The 27,568-nt window shown below is 55.8% G+C and overlaps 9 protein-coding genes across 9 annotated transcripts; 4 read left to right on the top strand and 5 right to left on the bottom strand.

Annotated features, from left to right (window-relative positions):
• Positions 1 to 13: 13 nt before the first annotated feature.
• On the bottom strand, positions 14 to 1,537 carry PG986_012770 (Cytochrome P450 94A1; the record flags this gene model as incomplete). The annotated part of the gene is made up of 1 exon (XM_066848992.1): positions 14 to 1,537. The coding sequence occupies one exon, from the start codon at positions 1,535 to 1,537 to the stop codon at positions 14 to 16; it is 1,524 nt and encodes a 507-aa protein (XP_066695688.1).
• A 705-nt stretch (positions 1,538 to 2,242) lies between these two features.
• PG986_012771 (uncharacterized protein) lies at positions 2,243 to 3,447 on the top strand (the record flags this gene model as incomplete). Its single annotated transcript, XM_066848993.1, has 2 exons — positions 2,243 to 2,295; positions 2,463 to 3,447. The coding sequence occupies 2 exons, from the start codon at positions 2,243 to 2,245 to the stop codon at positions 3,445 to 3,447; spliced, it is 1,038 nt and encodes a 345-aa protein (XP_066695689.1).
• Positions 3,448 to 3,748: 301 nt separating this feature from the next.
• On the bottom strand, positions 3,749 to 4,793 carry PG986_012772 (mitochondrial 2-oxoglutarate/malate carrier protein; the record flags this gene model as incomplete). The annotated part of the gene is made up of 2 exons (XM_066848994.1): positions 3,749 to 3,797; positions 3,862 to 4,793. 2 exons carry the CDS (start codon positions 4,791 to 4,793, stop codon positions 3,749 to 3,751), a joined length of 981 nt encoding a protein of 326 aa, XP_066695690.1.
• Positions 4,794 to 8,395: 3,602 nt separating this feature from the next.
• On the top strand, positions 8,396 to 9,502 carry PG986_012773 (uncharacterized protein; the record flags this gene model as incomplete). The annotated part of the gene is made up of 1 exon (XM_066848995.1): positions 8,396 to 9,502. One exon carries the CDS (start codon positions 8,396 to 8,398, stop codon positions 9,500 to 9,502), a length of 1,107 nt encoding a protein of 368 aa, XP_066695691.1.
• Positions 9,503 to 13,398: 3,896 nt separating this feature from the next.
• Positions 13,399 to 14,701, top strand: PG986_012774 (uncharacterized protein; the record flags this gene model as incomplete). Its single annotated transcript, XM_066848996.1, has 3 exons — positions 13,399 to 14,057; positions 14,108 to 14,485; positions 14,686 to 14,701. The coding sequence occupies 3 exons, from the start codon at positions 13,399 to 13,401 to the stop codon at positions 14,699 to 14,701; spliced, it is 1,053 nt and encodes a 350-aa protein (XP_066695692.1).
• A 77-nt stretch (positions 14,702 to 14,778) lies between these two features.
• Positions 14,779 to 19,227, bottom strand: PG986_012775 (iron transporter; the record flags this gene model as incomplete). Its single annotated transcript, XM_066848997.1, has 4 exons — positions 14,779 to 15,567; positions 15,623 to 16,516; positions 16,569 to 17,048; positions 18,007 to 19,227. 4 exons carry the CDS (start codon positions 19,225 to 19,227, stop codon positions 14,779 to 14,781), a joined length of 3,384 nt encoding a protein of 1,127 aa, XP_066695693.1.
• Positions 19,228 to 19,577: 350 nt separating this feature from the next.
• On the bottom strand, positions 19,578 to 20,561 carry PG986_012776 (uncharacterized protein; the record flags this gene model as incomplete). Its single annotated transcript, XM_066848998.1, has 8 exons — positions 19,578 to 19,647; positions 19,725 to 19,803; positions 19,874 to 19,939; positions 20,037 to 20,151; positions 20,205 to 20,270; positions 20,330 to 20,345; positions 20,413 to 20,453; positions 20,523 to 20,561. The coding sequence occupies 8 exons, from the start codon at positions 20,559 to 20,561 to the stop codon at positions 19,578 to 19,580; spliced, it is 492 nt and encodes a 163-aa protein (XP_066695694.1).
• Positions 20,562 to 20,972: 411 nt separating this feature from the next.
• PG986_012777 (MFS transporter) lies at positions 20,973 to 22,914 on the top strand (the record flags this gene model as incomplete). Its single annotated transcript, XM_066848999.1, has 2 exons — positions 20,973 to 21,833; positions 21,892 to 22,914. The coding sequence occupies 2 exons, from the start codon at positions 20,973 to 20,975 to the stop codon at positions 22,912 to 22,914; spliced, it is 1,884 nt and encodes a 627-aa protein (XP_066695695.1).
• A 1,262-nt stretch (positions 22,915 to 24,176) lies between these two features.
• Positions 24,177 to 26,560, bottom strand: PG986_012778 (uncharacterized protein; the record flags this gene model as incomplete). The annotated part of the gene is made up of 2 exons (XM_066849000.1): positions 24,177 to 25,461; positions 25,518 to 26,560. The coding sequence occupies 2 exons, from the start codon at positions 26,558 to 26,560 to the stop codon at positions 24,177 to 24,179; spliced, it is 2,328 nt and encodes a 775-aa protein (XP_066695696.1).
• Positions 26,561 to 27,568: the final 1,008 nt, after the last annotated feature.

A 27,568-nucleotide genomic window follows, 5' to 3' on the forward strand; every position in this document is an offset into this window, starting at 1 on the left:
CGCAGTCTGTCATTTATGTTCTAGTCTTAACGTAGCAAGGTAGCCCTCCCTCCATGGGCAGCGTGAGGCTGCTCTTGCTGACACGCTTCGTAGAGTAAGCGGGCATGAAGTCAAAGGTCAGGATCATGGTCGCGATAACCTGCGCGGCCATCAGCTCGGCCATCTTCTTCCCCAGACAGGTTCGCGCACCGCCGTTGAAGACGGGAAACTCCGAGGCGCTCTTGGTCACGAGCTTGCCGTCGACCAGCCACCGCTCCGGCCGGAACTCGTCCGCGTCTTCGCCCCAGCTTATGCGGGATCTGTTCATGGCCCAGGGGCAGAACACCAGCACAGACTTGGACGGCAGGAAGGTGCCGTCCGGCAGAGTCGTGGCTTTCTCGCATTGTTTTATCTCGAATGGGATCGGTGGGTAGAGCCGGAGGGACTCGTAGAAGACGGCCATGGTGTATGGCAGCGCGACTGGCGTGAAGTTTACCGATAAGGCAGGATTGACTCCATCGCCTGCTTCATCCAAGCCGTCCAGGCTCTGGACCAGCTGCTGGACCTCGTCCCGCACTTCCCCAGTGGCCGACCGGTTGTGCATCAGCAACATCATGGTCCAAGTCAGCGCCTGGGCAACTGTGTCCCTGCCAGCGGATAGATAGTTCAGTGCCGCTTCAGCGACGAACTCCTCGTTGGTAATCGTGCCCAGAAAGGATTGTATCAGTGTGCCGGATACCTCATCCAGCTTGTTCACAGATGATTTATGCTTCTCGCTGCGACGATCCTCAATCGCGCTCCTCACAATCTTCTTGCCGAAGGACTTGACAGTGGCCAGCGACCTGCGGAACCGAGCGCCCGTGACCAGCTCGGTCACGAACCAGAGCGGGTTCTGGAACCGCTCCGCCGTCACGCCTGAAGCATAATCAAACGCCTTGGTGAACTCGTCATCGGCGTGCATCTCCATATTGTACGCCATCTTGCCCATGAGCTGGCTCGTGATCTCGTGAAACACGTACTGCAGATCGACCACGCCCCCCTCCTCGCCCCCGTGCCGCTGGAGCGCCGCCACGCTCGCGCCCAGGTACCGCGGCAGCGCGACGTCTGTGAGCACGCGCAGGTTCGCCGCGTTGAGGAAGCCCAGCCCGGCCCGGCGCTGCGCGCGCCAGGGCTCGCCGTCGACGTTGATAATGCCGCGGCCGAAGAGGTCCCAGGAGCGCTGCTTGAAGAAGTCGCCCTTGCCGAAGACGCCCTCGTGCTTGAAGACGTACTCGAGGTTGCGGGGGTCGTTGATGACGACGCCCGGCGGCAGGCTGGGCACCGAGATCTGGAACGTCTCGTGGCCGAACTGGCGCTCGCATTTGACGAACCACGCGAACAGCTTCTGGCGGGCCTGCAGGAACAGGATGCCGTTGCCCACGAGGGGCAGCGTGTTTGGCGGTTTCGGGAGGGGAACACCGTCTCGCAGCAGGGCGGGGGTTCGGAAGAGGAATCGGTAGCTGAGGAGAATGCCGATTACACCGAGCAGGACCAGGCCAGGCCCTTCTAGGAGACCCATGGTGACTGTATGGCAAAGATAGCCTTGGGGATCTCCGAGCGGGCACGGGCGAGTAGCTTTTGCTAGCCCAAGCTTGACTGCAGTATGCACCCCAGGTGGCACAGATATATCCTTTGCCGCCAGCGACACTCTGAAATCAAATCTGGGTGCAGATGGATACGAGCATGACTCGGAAAGATGCCGACGTGCCGAGTGAAACGAAGACCTTTGGGTGACACGCGCTCGGGCGTAGAAGCACAATATAGAAACAAAAACCAGTTGACGCTATCACGTATAAGCGAGTGTCGGATATAGAAGATGGCGCATGCTCCAATCCATCGCGAAGTCATATACGTCGTCGAATGTAGACAAGAGTTGCGCCTGGGCCGTGCCGTAGATCATGCAGGTAGGCCAGTCGCTCCACTGAGCTACGAACCCTTACAGGGATGTCGGGGGTCTAGTTTCGACATTACGTAGCCCGGCATCAGAGCTCTCTCTCTCCGAGCTCCCCTGGTGCCTGGTCTGTTTCAGAGCCGTCTCTTGGTGTCACTACATCTTGTTGAAGAGAGAATTCTTGGCCTGACGTCTCCCACACATTATTTTTCGTACTCAGTTGACATTGAAATATACACCACGTAACGGAAGCCCAGGCATAATAATCAATCCAGCCTCCAGCAGTTGTCAGACCGGAGAAGTCCCCAGCGAACTCTCGATTGGATCGCAACCATGGCGCCCTTAATCCCGCGCATGCATCTCTTCGAGATCGACGACCAACCATGGTGCGTACTCCATATACCCAGCTCAGAGTGCTGTGTGACCCAGCAAGGTGTCAGCAATCGGAGAGACACCTAATCAAGTCCCTCCGCAAAGGCCTCCTATGATTCCCCAAACTTGCCATCAAAGCAAGCCACGAAACTCCGAAGACTAACAATCTGTTCCGCACCAGGTTCCCCTCCTACCTCCGATCCCTCGTCCAAGAAGGCCTCTACCACGCCTGGACGACGAGCCTGCCGATAATCCAGCCCCAAGGCAGCCCCGCCTCCCTCGTCGCCCGCACCCTGCAGCAGGTCCTCGGCCGCCGCAATGTCTCGCGCTACACCTACATCGACTTCTGCGCTGGCGCCGGCGGGCCCACGCCCGTCATCGAGAAGGCCCTGAACGCCTCGCTGGCGAAGCAGCAGAAGGAGACCGAAAACGGCGGCGGCGGCGCGCCCGACTCGCACTCCGACCCCAAGTCCTCGCACAGCTACGCCAACGTCGCCTCGACCTCGTCCTCGTCGGGGAAGCAATCCTCATCCTCCAACGGTGACAGCAGCGACAACTCCACCGCCCCCGTCAACTTCGTCATGACCGACCTCCACCCCCACCCCAAAGCCTGGGCCGCCTCGGCCAGCAAGTCCCAAAACCTCACCTACGAGCCCGAGTCCGTCGACGCCTCGAACGCGCCCGCCGCCCTGATCGACCGGTACCGCCAGGCCGACAAGAACCAGCCCGGCGGCCGCATCTTCCGGCTCTTCAACCTGGCCTTCCACCACTTCGACGACCCCCTCGCCCGCGCCATCCTCAAGAACACCGTCGAGACGAGCGACGCCATCGGCATCTTCGAGATGCAGGACCGGAACCTTTCGAGTATCGTGACGTGCGCACTGTTCGGCCTCTTCATCCCGCTCGTGGCCCCGGTGCTTTACTGGTGGGCCCCGTGGCGCCTGTTCTGGGTCTACATCATTCCCATTGTGCCCTTCGTCCTTGTGTTTGATGGTCTCATTTCGTCGCTACGTACACGAACCCCTGAAGAGATCGAGGTGTTGCTACGAACCTGCGGTGCGGACACGACAGACTGGGAGGTTAAGAGCGGACGAGAGTGTTTCATGTGGCCCACAGGTTATATGTCTTGGACCATGTGTATCAAGAAGCACAAGGGCGACGAATAAAGCAGACAGTGAGCTCTGTATACTAGGCAAACCAAGTATTACTGTGTTAAAAGAGTCACACTCCCAAGTGAGCTTGAACCTATAAACCTAGCTTCGTTCAAATATGTACGACTGGTATCCTTAATTCAAGCCCTCGGTGTCCCTCGTTATGAATGAATTCTGTAATGATCGACAAAACACCACCAGCGCCTACCACAAAGTATTTCAATCCTCCCAACACCGGATCGGGAAAACCACAAGACAAAAGAGACGAGACAAAAGAGACGAGACACAAGCCAACTATACCAAGTGAGGATGGCTCTTACTTGGTCAGGAAACCAAGATAATCCGCAACGATCAACGTTATCATCCTACATGTCAAATTAGCGAACCACGTTCCCAGGATTGACAACAGCAGATATGACAGCCACTTACGCATGCGGCGCAATGCGCACATAGTACGTTCCAAAGCCACGGTAGAATCTCAGCAGACCCTCCTGGCGCGCCACCTTCTGAGCGCAATCGAACATGGACTTGTACGGGAGTTTGCCATCTGGTCCCTTCTGTTGCTTCTGCAGCCGCGTCTTGATGAAGTCAAACGGCAAGCTGAGGAACGAAGCGAAGAAGCCGGCCACGGCACTGGCGGCCAGGCTCTGTGAGTTCTTGCTCCATGTGGTGCGCGCAGCCAGCTGAGCCTTGGCCTCGGAGAAGAAGGCCAACTGTCCCAGGTTGAGCGACATGGCTCGAACCACGGTGGGGGTTGCGCCGGCCCAGAGCGCCGTGATGCCCTCGGTGCGCACAATCGAGGTGACGGCGTCGACGACAGACTTGTAGTTTTTGCGCTGGGCTAAGGGCTTAAGCCCGTCAGACTGCATCCGGATAAGCGCCAGATCGGCCGGGTTTCCAATAAAGGCGGCGAGACCACCAGCGGCAATACCAGCGGAGGCCCGTTCAGCAAAGCCAATACTAGTGCCATTTTCCTTGGCCCGCTGTGTCAGTCTGACCATGAAGGTGTCGAAGAAGCCCAGCCGGGCCGTTGTATACACGGCTTGGCGCACAAGGCCGGCTGAGATGCCCGTGTACAAGTCGAGCACCTTGCCCTGAGCCAGAATCTCTCGCGTGACGCTGATGGGAGTCGGCTTGGGGCCCGTCGCAACACCCTCGCCCGCGAGTTGGAGTCGGACCTTGATCATGTCGACGGGCTGGATGCAAGAGGTGGCGACCATGCCTGAGAGCCCTCCATTGACGAAGGGGAGGGCCGCCCGCACCAGCGGGGTGTGAAGGAAGTCGGCAGCAGCAACCGACTCGCCCTGTTTGCTCATCTTGCTTCGCGCAGACTCCGCGGCTTGCTTGATTGTGTTACTCATAATGACACTGAGCGGACGGAAGCGATGGTGAGGGTGATAGAGAGCAGTTGGAAGGATGAAGTTGCAAGTCAAGAGCCAAGAGCTAGACAGAAGGTAAATGTCCTATTAGTATATGAGCAGCAGCATGTATGTGGGTTTAACATCTCGACTGCGAGGTAAACAGTCCCCTTGTCCTGCAGGCGCGCAGCTCCGATGGTGGAGACCCAACAACCTTCGGCATGATGGTATCATTGGTATCAATGGTACCATTGGACTGCCCAGATCTGAATCTCGGAACTGGAGCCCATGAACCGAGGTGGAGGGTCGGTATGTTGGGCCACATGCAGAGCTGGATGAACGGCAAGATTCGGAGCTCGCGGGTGGATATGACAAGCGCCTTGAGTTCAAGTCATTCTGGGACTCGCAGGACTTTTCTTGGCGGGATGGGATAGGACTCATAGGAGAGGTGATGGATGTGGATCCAACAGTTGGGTGTTGAGGATAACGGAAACCCAATGCCACCAGCACACGAGTCTGGCCAACTTACTTGAGATGTAAACGGAAACTCAAAGACGGCCCGTCCCAAAACAGCAGTGAACGGCCAACGCCTGTGAGATACGTAGGAATCCTCCTGAGGCAAAAGGCGATTGAACTGATAAGCCCCCCCAAAAAACCAATACGAGAATTGAGGACGGTTGTGTATTCTGCCCGCAGAAGTTGAGCAGTCGATGATGAATCGTGGAGGAGTAGTTGCAAATTGCACGCGGGGGACAAGCTCGAGCAAAAAGGATCAAATAGAGAAGACTTGAAATAACGTTAGAGTTGGAAACCGAAAACGTAGAACATGGCAGTGTCGATCGGCAACCACCATCCATTAAGTAGGACTGTAGGAGGCAGGCATGTACAGTAAGTAGCTGCACACAAACCTCCAATACTCCAGTCCAACATCCATTTGCCAGCCAACCAGGCCTTCTCCTCACTGGACTCGCTGGAGTCTGGCCCAGTGGCCCCCATGATCACCCCCATCTCCATTCGAGGGCTCCTGTGAAACGCGTTGCACGTCGAGCCGAGAGGATGAGCTGTGGTAGACTGGTAGTCGCCAAAGTGCTACCAGTCACAGCAACCGTTCCTAGCGCTCCAAGAAATGAAGCGGGGAAAGAAGGGGAAGGGAAGTAGCTGCCATTCTCGAGTTGGCCCTTTGCCCAGCTTCACGGTTGCCTTTCGCCCGCCTACTCAAGTAGGCAAAAGTAGCCTCCGTGTAGCTGTAATCTGTCGTTGGCAGTGATACATGCCTGTTGGAGACACTCAGTCTACTGAACCTTCGCCCACTTAGGCGACACTGATGAAGCTAATACGTGGTAGTCAGACTTGTGGAGACAACGATGGTAAGTAACTCCCTCCGAAACTCCTCTTTGCTGTCCCAGAATGATGAAAATCACCCATCTTCACTAAAACTGAAGCTTCAACTTGAGGCCTCCGGTTTAGCAGCGGTTTGTCGGACTGATATCGCCGGCTATCGCGCCGACATAGCTCCACTGAGAGCCGCCTATACACCGGAAGAAGCAATGCGGCCATGCGCAAGCCGTGAGGGCGCCGTAGTAGCTGTCATACCAGAGTCGCTTGACTTTGCGGCAGACAGAGTCACATGCTATCTGCCCCTGCATTTTTGTCTGCTTCTGACGATCGCGTTCCTTTGGCATCATATCCTCCGACACCGCGACCGCTCAGCAGACTGATCAATGCGCAACTTACATACTCGTGTTAGTCAGAGGTACATCTGGAGTACCGATGCTCGCGTGCCGGACTGGCATCATGCCATTGTTCCCATCCAATCAACGCCGACCCTCCACTTGGCCGACAATGCGGGGTAGCCCACAGAACAGAGTCCCACGAGCGCAACGTCATGGTTCGATACCTCGTTGTATCTGCGTCCGACTTTGCGCACCGTCATTGGCGAAACGGAGCAGAACTTGGCAGAGATTTCTCGAGAATGCTCCTAGAAGTCCCGACCGACGCTCACATTCAAAACGGTACTGGTCCAAGTAGCCGAAGAGCTGTTTGCAAATATCCAGACATACATGTGGCCCGAGCTTGTCTCCTTTTCGATGGGTTATTCATGTGTTGATGACAACCGGCAGCAGGGGTCTGCTAAAAATGGGCCGAAAAGCTGGGGGACAATGGCATGTTATGCATGATGCAAGGCCAATCAACGCGCCAGCTTGACTCATGTCCAATCTGCAGGGCCTGGCTAAATGCTGAGGCCATGCGAAGTCAGCCCCGAGAGACGCTAACACGCATGGCTTTGTGTTCCTGGCCACCGGACTGCTCGGGGCAATATCAGCCACGCACAGGACAGGGCATCCAGCGCCGTACCTATCTTCGACAATCTTCATGTCAGCGAACATGAGCAAAGTCCGACACAAGTTGCATGCTGACCATGAGCTCGGGCCCGGTCAAGCGAGATGATATCAGATCATGGCTCCGCCTAGAAGGCTCCAAGCTCCGACACAGTCATATACATCTAATCTCGAACTTGACCCTCCATGCTTGTCGGGAACGTGGACGCAGATTGATTCCAATCATATCTTCATATGGCCGACGTAGGGCCAGATCTATTGATTGCAGCACCGCACTGAGCAAATTTCCACTTGTCGCTGGGCCACCTAGCTCACAATCGCCCGATTCTGGTGCCATGGACATATCCGATGGACGGAGCTGGCTCTCAGCATCCAGAATGGCGTCCAAACGCCTTGACGCAAAGATGACTACTGTTACTCATACCACCGGGGCTTCTGGACCTTCCAAATTACGGCTGCTGACGATGAGGCTTTCGGTTTCGCATACATGGGGTTCGCAATCTTACCTCAACGCGTCGTCATCCAGGTCTCGAGGGTAGGCATCCGGCGAGAGAGCTAAGGTATCCTTTTTCATTCGGCCCTTCCATACTGGCAACGATCCTCAACATGTTTTCGTCTCGGCTTGTCCGACGGATATAGAAGTGGAAGGACAACAGGTATAGTGACTAATATCAACACCGATGGTCGGATCCCACGATACTTCGTAGGCGCCCTTCTCTCCCTTGGATTCAAACATGATACCCTTCACCACGGAGGTGCGCGATCCTAGCTTCGTCATTCAGTCAACCGCTCTCGCTAGAATGACGGGCGACGGAAACCGTAGAGCAGCGCCATCTGAGGTTTGCTCAAGCTTTCGTCCACCAAAGACCCAGCCGCAATATCTCCTGGGTGTGAGAAAATGAATATACTACATTGGGACATCAAAGTACACCAATTGTGCTTGCTAATCCATTGATGCTCTTCTCATTTCGGCTTGTAGCCACGAGTGGCAGTTCCGGGAAGCCCAAGGCATTGTTCTTTGTCCTGCAACAATGCGGCCAATCTTTGCCAAACCATAACCACAAAGAGCAGCACTCGACCGTTCACCGATGATGAAGAACAAGAACCAACTGCAAAGGCGGTGGGCTATCACATGATATTTACTTACGTTCATATAGGAAATACGAAAAACATACACAGCAGCATTTACTCCAGTGCACTCGTATCCTTTGAATGGGATCGTATTCCCATCGAGAACCCATTGTAGTTGTTGTACTTTCTCCATCCATGTTGTCAGAAACCGACAAGCGTAAACCGCGAAGGCCGTCGGATCTGTATGGAGGACTCGCAACGGTAGCCGAGAGCGGATTGCTTATTTCGCCAACATCGGAATGGAATCTAAAACAGAGGCGCGTTTGGCCACCGACGCCTTGTCAGGCGTACTGCAAAAACCACTTCCTGCAAGAGTGCCTGGTGTACTATTCACTGGAAATAGAAACAATCGAGGAATACGACAAGAAGAAAAGAACGGAGAAGAACAAGGTCTCTGAGAAGGAGACCGAGTCGTTACCTGCTGCCGCTGCTACATCGAGCACAGCGCAGAAGCAGCCTACACGTGTCCAGCCCAGGCGACGGGCAAAGGGGTCTGCTTCGGCATCCGCCCCGACCGGGACTCGGGACTATGGCCCTTCTTCTTCTTCTTCACGCCGACGGACGTATCAGGAGTTCGGCGATGACGAGTATGAGAAGATGGAGAGGCGGCAAGAGCTCTGCCTGGACATCTCGTGGGCCGAGTTCCACGACAAGCTCGAGGCTCTGATCAAACGGGTCAGCAAGAAGTTGAGTCGCAAGAGGAAGCGGTCGCCGCACGTCAGCAAGACGGCCGCGGCGAAGAAGAAAGAGGGTTCCCCGCCGGATTCAGCGGACGCGGAAGGAGCAGCTCCTGATGATGATGCGGACCACTGTCCATTCCAGGGGTTAATCAAGGTCGAGTGCAGATACTGCGAGCACCGGCCCGAAGTCAAAGGCGACGGCGACGGTAAAGATGCCGCTGACGATCCGACGAGGCCGCCGTCGCTGCCGCCGAATCGGGGGGCACCGGTCGCCCCGATGCATATACTCCAGGCCGCCGACTTTGGCCCAGATCAGACTTGCACGTTCGGCGGCCTGACTTTCGCCGTGGATGTATGCGGCGGAGCGGAGTCGATGTTTGTCGTGCTCATTGAGATGAGGAGGTTTGACCTAGAACGAAAAGATGGCGAAGCTCTGGAGCATGGCGGGGATGAACTCGTGTTCGTATCGGACATGTATCCCGATAGCAACAAGAAGGCAAAGACGGAAAGGAAACAAGGAAAGTGTGAAGACCTCAGTTGGATACCCGAGGAAGAAGAGTGAATGACAACGTTTCGTTTAAACGCACGTTGCTCCAGCCGATTAGAAACCAACTACATTGCCCAGATAATGGTAATGGAGTAAATTAACATCAACGCCGATGAACCACGATTGACCATCTACTGATGTATTGCCTAGCGAGGTTTTGCCCCCAAGGACTCAAATCTTGCCGAAGTAGCCTCAGTGACATTATATACATAGGCTTCAGAAAACCAAGAAGCGAAGAGACTACCTCACTACGAGCAGTATGTTGCTAGGTAGGTGCTGCTTGAACTTACTGTTATACGATCTTCGCGTCCCACGAGAGATACCGGGCTGGCTCGGGGGTTGTCGCCTTTTACTGTACCCCATTTGAAGCGCGATTTACTATCACTTGGCTTACGATGATGTTCGCAAGATTCGAGTTATGTATAGAGTATGCATGAGTGAGGCGACGGGGAGCCTATCATTCTTTAAACCAGTGAAGCGAAGTCTCCTTGCCAAGTGTCAGCGCACGGAACAAGGGGTCACGGCTGATTCGTCGGAGGGTCGATCTTATCATTGGCCTCGATGTACAGTTTCAAATGTAGCGCGTCGAACGGGGCCGATATGGTAGAAGATTTGTATGGATGTAGATAGACTGGCGCTTGAGCAACTCCATAGACTGATGCCCGGTGCAGACGATCCAAGCTGTCGGTAACGTGGCCATCCTTCCATAATGCTGCCCACGTTCCTAGCCACTGGCACTCAGTCAAAGCCTGCCATATATGCCAGTCACCTTTCCCATTACTATCAACATCAAATTGCACGCATTGGTACGGCGTACAGGATCAGGACCCGCACTGAAGATCTCTTATGAGACAGATCTGAGATGTATGGTAACCAGGATCTGGGCTTGAACAAGCGTCTGATTCGACGGAAGGGCCTAGAGAGTGCGGCGGGCCTGTATGGTAGTAGGTAGTACGCACGAAGTAGTACATGCGCGTATCGAGAAACACCTGACAGATGTCAATGTGGCTTGGCGTGGAAGGATCTAGAAATGGCTGGGTCCAACAACTAATCTCCTCCTGTCCGCTGCCGGGCAAGACAAAACGGGGCAGAATGTTGTGCCGGTAGGTCCCCTAACAGTGCCACCCCGGCGCTAGAGGTTTACTTACAGGGGCTCGTAGAGAATGATCTCGATAGATCTCGATAACTTCTAGCCGATGTGGACTGCAATGGGTGGTTCCAATCTGTGCACATACTCTGACCATAACATGATTAGGACCCTGTCTGCTTGTCGACAGTGATTCAGGGCTTCTTCATAGACCGGAGATACGAGGCGCTTTCGGCTGCCTCAGATCCACAGTTCCCAAGACGGCGGAGAATCGGCATCGGGGGTTGCCCTGGATTTTGATCGTAGTGGGCAAATATCACGCATGAGGATGGATATCCGGTGACGGGCAACGAGCCTCCTTTGAGCGTGCCTGCCGAGAATACATGCTGAAAAGGACCCCTCATAAGAGATGAGACCTCCATCTGCTGTAGGCCAAGCCAAGTTCTGCATAGGGACGCAGAAGAACCGAGGTATGAAAACATATCTTGTGGCTGGAATGAGTGAGATCGATAAGGCTCGAAGTTGTTTGGCCCAAGACTCTTGGGCATACGTCAATGGCCACTTGGGGGAAGATGTGCATGCGTCTCACCCACCAGATGACATCGTCCGTGTAGCGCGGGGGGCTCCTGGTATGGGATATCACTCGCTCATGTGGGATAGCGGCGAATAGTCGTAGTCGAAGAGCCGATCTAGCATCTTCATGGTGGGCTCGGCAGTGACATCCCCTCGTTCCAGTTGCCTGGTCTTATTACCTCACGGCGTGACTGATGGCAATAAATGATTGCGCAATGGGCGCTCTCAGAACCTGGAATAGGATCTCCAAGGGAACTTCCAAGGTTGTTTCGCGTTGAACGTTGATCCACGAACAAGGTCACGAGAGGCTACGTGTATGGCGTCACAGCCAATTCGGTAGGGACAAAGAAAAGGGTCTCAGGGTTCAGATGAGAGGCTGAGGTTCACGCAAAAAGGCCGCGCCCAGCAACATCCCTACTGTATGTACGATTAGATGAAGTATTGGTAGCGCAAGCGAAGAATGTGGCGGCGGTGTTTGTGCGTGCAACGGATAATGGCAAGCAGCCCCACGATATGCGCTTGACCGTCTCTTTTCCTCTTTGTCCAGACTTTGTCCAGGTGGCTAAGCCAGGTCATGAGCGGTGGGGGGGATGGCTCGGGATCCGCGTGCGGCACTAGGGAAGTTGCAGCGGCCTTTCAAACAGCCATTGCCCATCAGCAGGCCTGTTAGTGTCAAAGCGGAGAGGCCAGAGAGGGCCAGGTGTGCTAGCAAAGGGACCTGAGACCGGTTGACCACCCCCTCAATTGGGTTGTACGCAGAAATGGTGCATGCATTGTGCACATTTCACGCGAAAAGAGCGCAGCAGTACAGCGTTGCCGGCCAATCAGAGGAGGAGCCCTGCGTGGCGTGGTCCGCCGGAATGCGCTGAGATGGGGGTCCCAGGTATGTCCCTATTGCCTATATAAGGGTCTTGTCCAACCCTTCGCTCTGCCCGTATCTTTTTTCCCAAAACCAACAAGATCATCAAGACTCAAGACTCAATCCTCAATAACCAACCATCTTCAACGTCTTTCAAGACCTTCACCACCAACCAAACCAACCATCAAAATGAAGGGTGACTGCGGATGCTCCGGCGCTTCCAGCTGTAAGTCCCCCTCCCTGGACGCCAAAAAACACCATACCCCGCTACTGGCTGGCGATTACCCCGCCTATTCCGGCTTTCACCGGTTTGGGGGGTTCAATTCTACCTATAGTAGGAACTGCGACTGACAAAATTCATCTTCATAGGCAACTGCGGCGCTGACTGCTCTTGCTCCGGCTGCGGCAAATAAGCCATCGACAATCTGATTGCTTCGTTGCATATCAAAACACTTCGATTCCAATCTATCAACAAACACTTTTGGCGGCCACACCACGACGGGTTTACGCTTTATCGGTCACGATGGGACGCTATGACTTCTAGTGCGATTAGGGGCCGGTCTATGTGATAAGGTTATCGGAAATTTCAGAAAAACAACGTCCTGTTACTGTTTTGTGCAGGAGCGAGACGACGGGCGGTTGATGCTAGTCACTCCTTGGGATACCCAATACATTTTCTCATTTGAGACCCATTCTGCGTACTTAACTTTGCTTACTCTGCTCTTGCCCGCGCTCTTCGTATGTCGGCCTCGAGGCCTCTTCGTCTGACGGCTTTTCTCAAAGTGACCCAACGTCTGCCATCTAGCTTCACGTTTATCTGCGCAGGTTATGATATCACTCGGCCACACCGATTTGCTCGTTTCGTAGGACTCGCACATGTTGCTGACTGCCGCAGCCTATGAGGTAAACTGAACCACCGCAACCCTTTCAGCCAATGAACGATCGCTTGCACCGGCGGACATGCGCTTCAGGACTCCTGGAACCATGAGAGACACAAATCACAAGAAGCTATCAACCACGCCAAGGACCACAGTTGCGAACCACACACTTGACAGCCCATAAAACGCTTACTATGTATGCACAGGAGCTCTTGCCCATCCATGTCCAGACCTGAGTTTACCTTTTCCAACCATGTCGTCGGGACCCATCCACAAGCGAACTAGACACTCTTCCCACCAATTGCGCTGAGCCAGATATCCGCCATGTATACGAACAACGCATAAAACCAGGGACTATCCGAAATTAGGCCCGTTTGCGGGGGTTGGTCAGCCCCGGCAATTACTATGATATACGTGAATATTTCTTATATAAGTAGAGAGGACGGGGACCCAGACATCAGAGCGTCTGTGGGCCACCTGCAGTGCATCTCTATAAATCAACTTGCTCGATATAATGTCCAAAGGAACGGTTTTCATCACTGGAGCGACGGGCTTCCTCGGCTCCATCTTCCTTCTCGAGGCCCTCAAGAAGGGCTACTCGGCCCATGTGGTGGTCCGGAGCCAGTCCAAGGGTGAAATCGTCAAGGATTTCGTTGCCAGCCATGGGTTCTCGAACGAGCCCGCCGAGGGCAAGCCTCACTGCGCATACTTCATCGTGCCCGACCTGACCCTCCCCGGCGCCCTGGACGAGGCAGTCCGCGGCACCGACTGCATCCTGCACTGCGCGTCGCCGCTGCCCTTCGCCGATCTTCCGGCGGACCGCCAGCAGGCCGAGATGATCGATCCGGCCATCGCATGCACCCTGAACATGCTCGAGAGCGTGCGGACGGCGGGCGGCGCCACTGTGAAGCGTGTCGTCGTGCTCGCGTCCTTGATCGCCTTCGCCAACGCCGACGTCATGGGCCCGACCTGGGTGCCCGCCGAGGGCCAGGAAATTTATCCCAACGAGGACACGCTCAACGACTATATCTCGCCCCCGTTCCCCAACCTACTCATCGCATACTGCGCGGCGAAGACTGCGGCGCTGCGCAGCAGCCTCGACTGGATGAGCAGCAAGCAGGCCGAGGGGACCCCCTCGGCTTCGACCTGGTTAACTTGGCGCCGGCCTACGTCGTGGGCCGCCACCCGCTCGCGCGCACGACCGCGGACCTGATGGGGACCAGCAATTCCATGCTGCTGGCCCCCGTCGTGGGCCGGGCCTCGGACCCCCAGGGACCCCTCTGCGTGGGCGGAGCCGTGCACGTGGACGACCTGACGGAGATCTGCCTCGAGTCCCTCGACCCGGCCGGCAAGGTGAGGACGCCGGCGTCGGGGCCCGACCGGGGCGTCGCCAACTTCTGCATCAGCGTCGACGTCGTGTGGAACGACGCCAAGCGCTCGGTGGCGGCCAAGTGGCCGGCGCACGTCGAGAGCGGGCTGCTGCCCAACCAGGGCGACTTCCCGACCAAGCCGCGGATCCGTTTCGCCTCGCGCAAGACGGAGGAGACGTTCGGGATCAAGCTCAAGGGGCTCGAGGAGATGGTTGAAACCATCGTGCCCCAGTACGTAGAGCTGCTACAAAAAATTAAAAAAAGGGGGGAAACTTGATTCACAGTCGGTGCTTATTAGGTGCTTCGTTGAGCGTCCTATAGCGTGTCTTGTGTTCGAATTTATATACTAGATCGCTTTTACAGTCCTACCTTTCTTTACAATACCACGAATGATGCCTTCCAGTTCTATCACGTTTCTACACTTACCTCAGAACCATCCCACCTTGATCATAACGTGAAAAGCACCCTGGACAGCTTGGGGCAACGCCTACTTGCTGCGTTTTCTACACCTTACCTAACGTGACCTAAGGATCCGGTTTCTTCGCCGGCCTGGCACTATGACTGAAAATGTGGCCGTCGCCGTCAAATCCGTTGAGCATCTCAAGCTCAATATAGCGGATCAGATGCGGGACGTTGCCGAGCTTGCGCAGCAGGTCGAAGACGTCAAACTTGGCCGAGTACCGCGTCTGGCTGCCGAACGGGACGCGCGGGGCCTCGATGTCGGGGTTCTGCTGCTGCCCGCCCTCGCGCACGAGCTCGAAGGCGGGCGGCATCAGCTGGCACAGCGTCGCCCAGTCGCGGTGCGCGGCCTGCGAGAAGACGCCGGCCACGATGAACATCCAGGCGCTGATGTCGCCGCCGTGCAGCGTCGCGGGCGCCATCCGCACGCAGACGCTGCGCTTGGGGCCCGGCGGGTCCGCGCCCAGCGCGGGCGCGGCGTAGTTGGCCAGGTCCAGGTACCCGTGCGTCGGCGTGCGCGGGTGCGCGCCCACTGACATCATGAGCGCGACGGCCGGCGACGACGCCGCGCGCTGGATCCGGTCGATGACTTCGTGCCGCCGCAGGCGCCACAGGTTCGCGCGCTGGCCCGTCGTGTTGCCGTCCCAGTCCGTCGGTTGGCAGCTGAAGAAGGTGTTGGCGGGCGCGACGCCGTTGTGCACGACGGTCGTGCCGCGGGCGACGAGACGGGCCTCCGCCTCGTCGTAGATGCCGGGCTCGTCCGGCCCGTTGTTGGCCAGGTCGTCTTCTGACTGTGTAGGCTCCGGGCACTTCAGAGACTCCAGCATCGGGTAGGCCGGGAACTTGGACCCGTTCTCGGCGAGCCGGCAGAGCCAGTTGGTCCGGTCTGGGGGGCTCGCCCCAGGCGACGCGGCAGCGGCCGTGGGTCGGTTCGGCCGTGGCGGTGTTGGCGAAGAGCGAGGAGAGGTACGGCTCGCACGCGTACCAGAAGCTCGCCATGTTGCGCAGCTGCTGCGTGGAGAAGTGCCTGCCCTTCGCCGGCCCCACCTCGACGCGCGTGTTGAAGTATTTCGAGGCGGGACACCACTGGAGCCGGTCCTGCAGCGTGGTGAACATGAGAATCGGCTCCGCGTACCAGTCATCCGTCTGAGTCGTCGAGTAGGCCGGGGAGGTGATGGTGAATTTGTACATCCCCACGTCTCGGTTCATCTCGAATGGCGGCTCAGTCGGCGTGTAGTAGCCCTGCGGCTCCACGTTCCAGTACCACCGCTCTTGGTCATCCGTGAGGGCCACGCTCGGGTTGGCGTTCTTGTCCTGCTGCGACGCAGTGTTCCAGGACCACGCAAAGTATGGTCTTCTCTCCCCATTTTGGAGCTGAGCCAGTCCGACTTCACCCATACGCTGCTGGATGATCCCCAGCAGCGTGTTTCTCGCGAGGTCCTCCCGGGGAAGTAAGCTCAAATCTTTCACCGCCGTCCCATTAGGGACGTTAATACCGTATGGCATTTTACCATTGGCCCAGGTGGTTTGTGCCGACTGCGAACCCGACCAGAGCCAGGCGCAAGGAACCAAGATGTCTATCTGCGCGGAAACCCACAAGCTCTTCTTCTCGTCCTCCGTGTGCACGAACTTGAGCTCGGGCGGCGGCAGCCGCTCCATGAAGGCCTCGAGGTGCCTCAGCCTCTGGTCCAGGGTGCCCGCGGCCGGGTAGCGGTTCAGCGGGAACGCCTGCGCGAGCCAGTTATCAACCCGTGTCCACGCCGGGTTCTTCATTCGCGGATCGCCCGGGAAGCGAGCTCGGGTCTCCGGGAATGGCGGCCCCGTAGCCTCCGTTGGGATCGAGCGGGTTGGCGACTCCGCCCTCGACGTGCCCCGGCTGCGGTGGGTTCGGCCCCATGATCGCCTGCAGCCCCTGCCACAGCATGATAGGATCGGTGTAGTCTATGGGAGCCAATCGGACAGGCAGTTGCTGTTCAGGGGCGGTGGGGAGGGGCGCATCGGGGCCTGTTACGTCGGCCATGTCAAAGGTGCCGTCCGGGTTGTCCAGCACTTGCAGAAACCCGCCAGCCCCGCCAATGAACGACCAGCTTCTGTCCCCGTTCAGATACATACGATGCCCATATTCGTCGACGCGGATATGACCAACGGGAAGCCGCTGGCCATTGACATCCACAAAGTTTTCAGGTCCCGACACGCCTCGGAGGAATGCGCCTGTGCCCTCTTCGACCCAGTATCGTCCTTCCGGGCCCCACTCGATCCATCTGCCGCGGGCAGGCCGGGACCTGACCTCTCTGATTTCTTCGTCGACATAGTACCACTGGCTGTCCCTGAGCACCTCGAATCCGTATTGGGAACTCCACGCCCAAATCCCCTCGACCAAGGCCAAAGCACCATACGCATCTCCCCCAGCGGGCTGAGCAAAGTTATGGTATAGGTAAGGTTGGAATACCCTGTGGCCTAGAGCGTTTTGGTTTGTCGCGAAGCCTGGTGGAGGTTGGACTAGGTCTGGTGGAGGGATACCGGTTTGTTATGCCATTGTATAGAAAGTGGCAAAATACTGACCTAGTGTTCAGGTAGTTGTTTCTAGTAGTAAAGTGTTGATGGTCTTGACTGTGATGCTAAGATGTGTGGCTTTCGATTTGGATCAGCCGACCGCCGACTCTTATAGACTCGCGGCCAGCTATGAGCGGTTCGTGGATGGGTTTGGCTATCACAGCGACATAAAGAGACAGTTCACAAGAGGCTTTTCGGGGGAAAGGGCATGCTACTCTGCACAATACCCCCCTGATCCTTTGAGCTCGGATGCACACAAGCCATTGCGTTCCGATGATGAGCTACATGCGCACTAGGTGGACGAAGACAATGGCCTTTCTTCATGTGGTTGGCATTATCGGACGCTTGTGGAAACATGGAAAGTCTATAGTCTATACTGCAAATAAATATGAGAAACATTTACGAGTTGTCGTTGGGTATCATCGCGTGATGTCGGTTGTACTTCATCTTCCACACAAAAAGAGAATAGCAGGCGGTGGCTACTATGATCATTGAGTAGCTGATCAATACAGGGTAAAGGAACTGGTCAGGACGGGAGAATATGGTGGTAGTAACACAGGCGAACAGTTCGAAGAGCTGCTGGCAGGCTACCTCGGTGGTCGAGAGCACGGCGCGCGATTGAGGCGGCGTAGTCTAGAATCTCGCAATTAGCCAACAAGCGCATATCAAAACAAGTCACCTAGAGTTGTGAGGTGTCCCCCAAAATGATGGATTGTCGGAATGCGAGAGGGGGGACATACGGCTTGTACCATGTACTGTATGGAGAGGTCTGTACCCCAGAGCCCCAACCGCTTGAAGGTGATGCCGAGGGCGAGCGCCAGCCCGACGAATTTCGTGGTGATGCCGTGAGTGATGACGGGCCCGGCGAAGATGGCCAAGCAGACCACCTGCCAGAAGAGGAAGAACAAACCCGCTCGCGCCGGGCCGACCTTGTCCATCATGATCGGCGCCATCCAGGTCCCGCCGAGCTCGGACAGGACCGACGCCATTCGCAGCATCGTGACCTCCATTGAGGTAAAGCCGAGGCTAAAGAGATAGCTGATAATCTGACCACCGAAGTAAAGAACAGTGAAATAGAGAATACAACCTGAAAAGGAAGCGAGAAAGACGGGCGACCTGACATACTCTCGCCACGGTGTTAACGAGAAAAGCACGGGCGCCGCCGGCGTGGGGGTAGATGCACTTGGTTCAGCCAGAAGAGACTGCGAGAAAGCCAACAGTTCCTTCTCGTCCTCCAGCTTTTCTGTCGTGGTCGATGTCGAAGACGAGGACGACGTAGACGATGACGATTTGTGGGCCAACTGCGGCGTCCTGCTGTACACTCGTCTCGTGGCCCAGAACTCGACGGCGATGGAGCACACGTTCCAGATCAAGACGACACACATGGCCAGCTGGGACCAGTACGTATCCAAGAAGCCGACGAGCGAGGGTGCGAACAGCTTGCAGCCGAGGTCGACCCGACGGAGCGAGGCGTTGAAATTCTGCCGCCGGAGCCCGTGCGCTTCGGCCACTACGACGACCCAATCCCTTTCCCAGGCCACGAAGTTGGCCATGGCCGCGACCTTCTCGACACACGCCAGGGCGAAGAACAGGCACAGGCAGACGTGCAGAGTCAAGCCGTGGGCCTCGGTTAAGGAGTGCTGCATGCGGCGGACCATGAGCATCAGGGCGCAGGACAGCACGACAGAGGCGCGCTGGCAGAAGACGGCCCGGTGCATGGCGCGGAGGCGGTCCTGCCTATCGACGAAGGCGCCGACCCAGGGCCCGAGGAGGACGGCCGCCAGCGACCGGCCAATGCCGTGGATGGAGACATACAACAGGGTGCCCGGGAAGGTGCCGGCGAGGAAGAGCACCAGACTGAATTCGGAGCTGCGGATGGCCCAGGAGGCGAGGAGCTGGATGAGGTAGACATCCCGCACAACGGGCCCAGGGAAGCAGAATCCCGTGGTGCGAGGTGCCATTATGGGAGTGGGATGGTGTGCGAAGACGTGGAAAAGAGATTCCTGAAACCGGTCTTGCAACTTGGCAGCAAAGGAAAAGGTGTCCGTGATGTATGTTTGTTGAGTCACGTGACGCTCGGCGGGACCTTTGGGATTCAGGGGCGCTTTCTGCCAGGCTGGACGGACCCTTATTTGGCTCCCGTCAAAGGAGGCTCAATTGTCAAGCGGAGATCTTTAATTTACGGCCGCTGGACCCGTAATCTTACAATACGTTGACGTAAGGTCAGTCGATAGGGCGCAGCTGCTTGTTTTTCCGCTTTATTGAGGACTGGTGCCAATCAATCAATCCATGTCACCTTGCTTTTTCCCCCTCAGGCTTCACTGCCGTCCGGTGTAGTAAACGGTTCGCCCGTCTGACTCTTCCAGGCCTGGGTCACGTACCTAGCAGCGGCCACCGCGTCTTAGTACAAGTACAAGCCAGCCCGGCCAAAACTGCACATTGATAAGGGTGAACATACTTTGTGTGGCTGCCGCGCGCAGCAAGCTCTCCTTTGGCGTTTTGGAAAATAACAGAGGTGTACGCGAGCGTCTTTCCCACTGCGTCCATATGAGCATGCGCATCTCCAATCAATTGGGGGGGGCAAATGGAATGGGTGTGTTGTCGTACTTTTGTCGCATGAAGCGGTCGCCTGGATCTTATCGCCGACTTTACCTCCACCACTCAAGTAGGTCACTGCGCCTATTTTTAGCGACCGGGGCTGTTACGGAGCATATGCTATGGGTAGACGTAGACCAGAGGTAAGGAACAAAAGAAGTAGGGACTGACTGACCATTGAGGTCCGTTGAGACGCCCGTGGCGAACAGGCCCATGGAAGCGACAGCAAGTGAGCCACCAAGATCGACCATGCTGGCGATGGTGCCGCCATGGATGATCTTCAGCCGGTTCTTGAGTTATGGAAAGTCAGTAGGCACCATCGGTCTAGCACTTGCACACCTACCGTGTGGTCCTTGGTGATATCCAGTTCAAAGTCGACTTTGCCGGGTACCGCGTTGGTGATTCGGAGCTACCGTCCATTAGCGCCGACCATACCTCGTATTCTACTGAGCGAGCTATGGATCTTACGTGAGGCCCAAACAGTCTGCAGCGATTGATCAGCTTTGGGTACGGAGGGGAGCCGAGCGAGGCGGTGCTGCGTTGTCAATTACCTTGGCTCGAGGCCCGATTCCGACATGAAGCTCTTGAGAACCTATGGGGGATTAGACATGGAAACCAACGGCTGTGAGCACGACTATTATGCGGTGGATCGCGAACATACGGTGCGGACAAAAGGCAGGGGAGGGAGTTTGGGCGCCATGGTGAGCAGTAGGAAGAAACTTTAAAATAAGAGGCAACAAGACCCAGAAACCTTGAATCTTTCGGATGATAGTCTATGTCCAGTTGACACTCGTTGGGATGAGAAACATGGAGGAGAAGGGACAGTCACAATCCTATTCCATGACGGCGATCAGATAAGGAAGCTTTTAGAAATCCAGTCTGTCCAGTCTGTCCAGTCTAACCGTCGGTGAAGATCCGTGCGCTCCCGCCCTCTCACCGAGACAAACAGCGGGGCTGGCTTGGGAAGCAGCAGAAAAATAAAAATGGAACCCACCCAGCTGCTCTCTCCAACAAATTTAGCCGCCAGGAGAAGAAAACGAAGACGAGAGGCGTGCATCGCGTATACTCTGGCTCGGTTGCTGTCTGACTCTGACTTGGCCCTGCCATCCCAATGGCGATAGGCACTGAGAAGTCTACCTCCAAGTCCGTCCCGTTCGTCGCCGACAAGGACGGCTACACGCGCCTGCATATCGCACCTCTGGACCCCGAACTGACGCGCCTTGTCATATCGTCGGCCGTTCGACCGCTTACCCGCAACATCTCCTACCACACCCTCGAGGCTTTCCCCGAAAGGTGCTACGGCTTCGTCGAGGTTCCCCTGGCCGAAGCGGAGAAGCTGAAGAAGAAGTTCCACGGCGCCACCCTGCGAGGCCACAAGATGCGCGTCGAACAAGCCAGGCCGGAGTCCATTCCGCCGCCCACGGGCGTCGTCGCCGAGGAGGATGCCAAGCCGAAGAAGAGCCACAAGAAGGAGAAGAAGGAGAAGAAGCGGAAGCGAGGAGAACCCGAGGTGGTCGACGGCGTCGCACTGAGCGATCGCAAGATCAAGCGAGGCTGGACAGTCTCGGAGGGCGAGATGATCAAAGAGAAGAGGAAGGACAAGGACATGAACAGGAGCGCCAAGGAGAAGAAGGAAAAGAAAGAAAAGAAGGAAAAGAAAGACAAGAAGGAGAAGCGAACCGCCGTCAAGTCCAAGTACACCGACGGCTCCGAATGCCTTTTCAAGCAAAAGCTGCCCGAGCTTCCCAGCGCCAAAAAGCCTACCGAGGGCGAGGAGGAAGGGGAGAGCTCACACAAGCGGAAGAAGAGAAAAAGCGATCGCGAGGTTGTCGTCCACGAGTTCGAGCGATCGACCAAGTACCCTTCGTTCTTGCGATCTACAGTAGACGAGACGAAAAAGTCGGAACCCCTCACATTTGAGGAGGGCAAGGGTTGGGTTGATGGCACCGGCACTGTGGTCGAACCGTTGAAGGTCACAAAAGTCCCCGAGTTGCCCAAGCCAAAGTCTCGATTGCCTAAGTCGCCTAAAGCAAAGAAGTCGAATACCCCCGCCTGCGCCAACGCCTACCCCGGTAGAAGACGACGAGACGAGCAGAAGTGGCTCATCCTCCGAGTCTGATGCGGAAGAGGCCCCGAAGCCAACGAACACCAAAGAATCGAAGCACACAGTGCCGGCCGCTTCCGACGACGAGGATGACACAAGCAGCAGTGAAGGCTCCTCGGACTCCGAGGCCGAGGAACCAACAAAGCCACAGAAGGTCGCCAAGAAACAGGAGGCCAAGTCAGAAGTACCCGTACAGGACCAGGAAGATGAGACTAGCAGCAGTGGTTCTTCGGATTCCGACTCCGAATCGGAATCTGACACGGAAACAAGCCCTTCCAAGGTTCGGACACCTGCCAAAAACCTTCGAATTGAGACCGAGGGTGCCAGCAGTCCCGCTTCGGGGACCAAACTCGATTCATCCCGCCCGAAGTCATCCAGTTCAATGACCAGCCTCACGATCAAGATCCCACCGCCGATAACGCCCGCATCTGGAAAGACCGTGCATCCACTCGAGGCTTTGTACAAGCGTAATCAGGGAGAAAACGAGAACGGCGCGGCAGCCGACACTCAACCTTTCAGCTTCTTCAACAACGATGATGATATTGAGGACGAGGCTGAGGCTGGCCCGCCCGCTCAAATCCCCATGACCCCGTACAGCAAGCAAGACTTTGAGTTCAGGAATGTTCGGAGCGCGGCGCCGACGCCTGATACTGCCCATCCAAGTCGCTCCTATCTTCCCTGGTCTACCCAAGAGGATGATCTCGCCGAAGAAGATGAGGACGAAGCCGAGGCCGACGGAGAGGATGCAGAAGATGCGGACGGAGATATGGCCATGGCTGGGGCTGCGACGAGTGCTGGCCCGTCGAAGGCCACACCGGCTACCGACTTCCAGAATTTCTTCTGGGAGAACCGAGGAGATCTGAACCGCAAATGGAAGAAGCGGAGGAAGACGGCGCTCAAGGAGAGGCGAAACCGTGAGAACCGGGCTCGCGCTGCTCGAGCTATCTAATGTAATGATGGAACTTACTAGAGCTTAAAAGGGGCATTTTCTACAGCCACGTAATATTACATATCACATTTCTGGACGGGGAATTTCACATAAGACATGGAGATGAGGCACAAACGTCATGTATTAACGTTATCGTATCGTGAAGAGCTTTGCGGACCCCCGTACCACCGCCGTCGTACCACCACCACCACCACCATATTACTCCGCCTTTCTGCCCAACCCGTGTCGTGTGCCTTGTGAAGAAACCAAGAAATAACTCAATCGCAAATGAATAACCACTGTCTGCCATTCCTCCCAAATCCGGATCCGTTGTCAACCCAATTCCTCCTCGTCTCGGGCAGAAGTAATGGACTTGATGTCCCAACCGTGCAGCCTGTGTGAGAACGAAGGAGAGCGTGAGAGGGTGAAAACGGAGATCCACCTCGAAGGGGGAAGATCAATCGCAAAGAGGGAAGAAGCTGCGGAAGGGAGGAGGACTGTAAGCGAAAAGGTTGATTGCTCATTTTGCTCTCGTTGGTGGGCCTTTTTTCCCCCTTCACGAAAGATGTCGAAAGTGCTTGGGTGTTTCCTCTAGTCGTACAATGTCATTGAGAATCGTGTCGCCGCGGTCATAAGGTTCGTCTTTGCGCAAAAGCATCGTTGCAAGGGAAATCGTTCTTCGCCGTCATCTTCGTGAAAACTCCTCGAGCTTCGCTGCAATCGTAGAGTCGCGAGTTCATGCAGTGATCATGGTTCACTGCTGAGGGTTTCTCAGGCTATCTTCTCTTGGTAGAAAAGATCACTGAAATGCTCGTTTCGTCCTTAGCAACATCCATCGTATGCGGGCGAAAAGAAACAGACTCCAAAGAGGCCAGTATGCGTTTCGTGGCCAGGTAATAGGGGGCGACATGCAAGGGTTGGGGCAAAGATAGAGATCTCATCGATCAAATCAACGTTGAACTTGTCGTGTATCAAGTAGGAACCATATCTCGTATAGCTCATACTGAATGTTGCGAGTTGTTGCTCAACGTTGCCACCCAGTGCTGCCCGCCGCGCATGTTTCGCAGAGAATAACAAACTGAAGGAGAGACAACCAACGCGAATCGCCTGAAATGAAGGGAAAGAAGAAGATCGATCGAAAAAGCAGGTGAATGCCAAGGGCGGGTATCTCTTCGTCGTATGCAAGGAAATCAGATGGAAGGTTCGCGTTTCCTAGATGCGAAAGCCTCCTTTGAAGTAGAAGAAACGGGGGTAGATGAGAATGATCAGAGCGATCAAATGATTCAAGCGAGCATAGGCTCGCCACGCTCTTTGATCGTGGTCATACGTCGGCGACGACCGGACGTGTCCGTGTAAGCGTTATCGTTGTCTTGGGCGACGCCAGGGTCGACGTACTCCGGGAATCGCTCCGTGCTCTTCTGTGAATCAGGGGTGCCAACCTCTGTCACGATCTGTTGCGGCGGTCGGGGAAGCTCCATCAGGCGTCTGTAGGGATTATTGCTGCTTACCGACCGCGGGACCGGGTGAGAACCCAGAGCCTCTTGAGGGCGCGGGGCGCTGTTGTAGGCTGTGGTGTACGGAGCACCGGAAGCACCTCGGGCGGTCGGAGCTCTCTCGCTATCGTCGGCGTAGGAGCTGATCAGAGAGGCCAGAGTCGAGTTGGTGTCGACGGCGGGCATAGCAGGGAGTTTGGTCCCAGACGACAAGTCGGGAACAGCGACCGAGTGAGGGATTCTAGCAGAAACTAGGTTGTCCGACGACGAAGCCAGGGGCTCTGCATCCTTGGACTGCTCAGACAGCTGGGGCGAGTGGGAGGACTCAATCTCACGAGAGAGACCGACGATGATCATAGGGGCCTCGGTGTTCGTTGACTCGTAGGTGCGCACGGTGTTATCCGACTCCGCGCTATGGGAGCGGTTGCGATCCTCAGCTCGGTTTTTATCATCGGAAGGGGCAGCCTCTTGCTGTTGATCACGTCGGGTATCAACTCCCCGGCGACGGGCAATAGAACGGATGAGGGAGTCACTACGGGCGACGCCGATGGGGGTACCGTTGGCTCGCATGGGAGCAGCAGCAACACGTCTAGCCTCAATTACGCTTTGTGCGCAGAGCGCGGTCCGGACCGACTCGGCGTCGAAAATGCCACTAGCACGCTTGCTTTGGGTCGAGTTGGGAGGTGCGGCGAGATTGGTGAGGCCCTGGGCGACGATTCTGCTGCTCTGGCGGATATGAACTGGCTCAGGGGTCGTGATGCCACCTGAGAGACGGAGAGCTCTCTCGTTCTGATCTGCAGCAGCAGCCTCTGAAGTGCGGCGCTGGGCCATGTCGTCAAGTTCAATGGCGGGGTCGCTGTTGTGGACGCGTGTGGGAGTAGAAATGCTGTGTCTAATGATGTCCCTCATCTCCCCTATCTCTTCCTCTCGCTGGCCGTAGAGGTGGTTTGCCATAACCCGAGAGCTGACGCGGCGAGCATAAGTGATTGCGACTGCGGTCATGGAGGTAAAGCACAAGGTCACGGACAAGGCGATCCAGACTGCCTCTTGGTGTGAGATGACCTTACTCTCATTGCTGTGAAGGAGGATGCTTGTGATGGCAGACACAGTTGAGAAGGATGTGATACAAACTGCCAAAATAGAGACCGAAAGAGCGATGCCCAAGGAGATGAAGAGAGTTTTGATGGTATGACAGATATCGAGGCTAGGCATCTTGCAGGCACGCTGGCGCTGAGCTGCGGGGGTTGGTCAGGTCGACGGACTTGAACAGTTGCTGGAGTGACTGTCTGTGACGAGAAGGGATTGAAGCTGTTGCGGCTAGATCCATGGCCATAACCAGCATCGAACTGAGACTCATCAATAGGCGAAGTGACATTCGGCATCGCGACCGGAAGAGAGGTATGATTATTAATACGACTGTCGGTGCGCACATCGAGGAGAACACGATGCGTTTGGTTCAGAGTAGCTTCCGGGTCAGGGTCGGGACCGGGGTCAACACCGCCCATTGGTCCTCCGCCGTGCTCGGCGCTAGCGACATGACGGAAATCGTACGGGGCGCTAATTCTGGCCTTGGAGGGCGACTCGGACATGAACGGGAAGAATGATCCGGCGCTGCTGAAGACCTGGGCTCCACGCGAGAACCCGGTGGCCAAGCCGTTCATGATGCGGTTGGTGCTGGTCTCGCGGACAGGCGGGCCAATCGGGGCATCACTGCCTGCAGACTCGGAGCTGATACTTCCCATGGAATTGAAGGATCGCTTCATTCCGAATCGAGTAGGTGGGCGGGCCGTTTCCCCGGCCCGGGAAGGAGCTGCGGAGCCGGAAGGAGTCGTGACCGAATCGTAGGCTCCGGGAATTGTGGGTCCATCGCGGACTTGGTCCCGGGCAGAAGCGGGACGGTGGAACTGCCACTCCGGGACCGGATGCGAATTGAGCGCCTGACTGTCACGGAGCACCGGAGTGGGGTGTCCGGCCTGAGAGGTGTAGCTCCGGCGAGTCTTGGGTCGTTCTAAAGCGGCCGGGCCGAGCGTGGCGTCACTGTTCTCACTGGCCAAAGGCCAGTCTGCCGATTGGGCCGCCATGGTTGCGCCGGATGATGAAGGTGACGGATCACGGGGGCACGGGGCAAGAGCTCTCTCGTTGGATCTCATTTTTCTGGCGTGAGCGGTAGGCATTGTACCAGGTTGGTGGAAAGAGTTGCTTGGTTGACAGTGTTCCGTTCTGGCTTTGTTGGGTTGCGGTGCGGAATGTGTGCGGCAAGTAGCAGTTATTCCGTTATGAGTGTTGATTGTTGGCTTGTTGGAATAAATGCCGGTTGCACTTGGCTCTGAACCTACCAGATATTAGTTGATGCACCGGATGTGTCAAAATATGAGATGTTGAACAATTGAAAGTGGTTTCATGGGACAGAAGGAAGATGTGTTCGGAAGGTGAGAAAATTGTGAAGATGTGTGTGGGGGGAGATGCCTTTTTGGGGAGGGTGCTGGCTAATGTCGTCGATGATCGAAAAGGGCGGAAGTCCTTTTTGGATTGGTTAATGTCGTCGATGACCGAAAAAGGCGTACTTTGCACTGGGCCTACCAAATATTAGTTCATGCACCGAAAGTGTTAAAGTAGGAGATGTTGAACAATTGAAGGTTGAGATGCCTTTTGTTGGTGCTGGCTAATGTCGTCGATGACGGAAAAGGGCGGAAGACCTTTTTGGATTGGTTGATGTCGTCGATGGCCGAAAAGGGCGGATCAGGAAGAAGGTTGAGATGTGTGTATGAAGAAAGATGTGTTCGGAAGGAGGTGAGAAGATTGTGAAGATGTGTGTTGGGGGAGATACCTTTCTCGGAATTACTGGCTGATGTCGTTAATTACCGAAAAGGGCGCGTTGGGAAGATGTGCGAGATTCGTGAAGATGTATATCGGGGGAGAAATGTGAGGGTGTGCATTTATTGATCTAGCTGCACGACAAGATACTTTTCTTTATTATTTTATTATTAACTTTTTATTATTCTTTCTTTATTTGATTTTTCTTTTTGGTGCTTGGTCATGTCGACGATGCCCGAAAGGGGCATATTGGGAAGATGCGAGTTGGAAGATAGATTGAGCAGAGGCAAAGTGGATTCCCGTAAGGGGCAGAGGTTAACGTCAGAAGGAGTGTGTGGTTGGGAGAATGAGGGTCAGAGAATGTTCCT

This window comes from Apiospora aurea, assembly GCF_038362705.1.
Source record: "Apiospora aurea strain CBS 24483 chromosome Unknown utg000008l_segment0_segment0, whole genome shotgun sequence".
Lineage (NCBI taxonomy): Eukaryota > Fungi > Ascomycota > Sordariomycetes > Amphisphaeriales > Apiosporaceae > Apiospora > Apiospora aurea.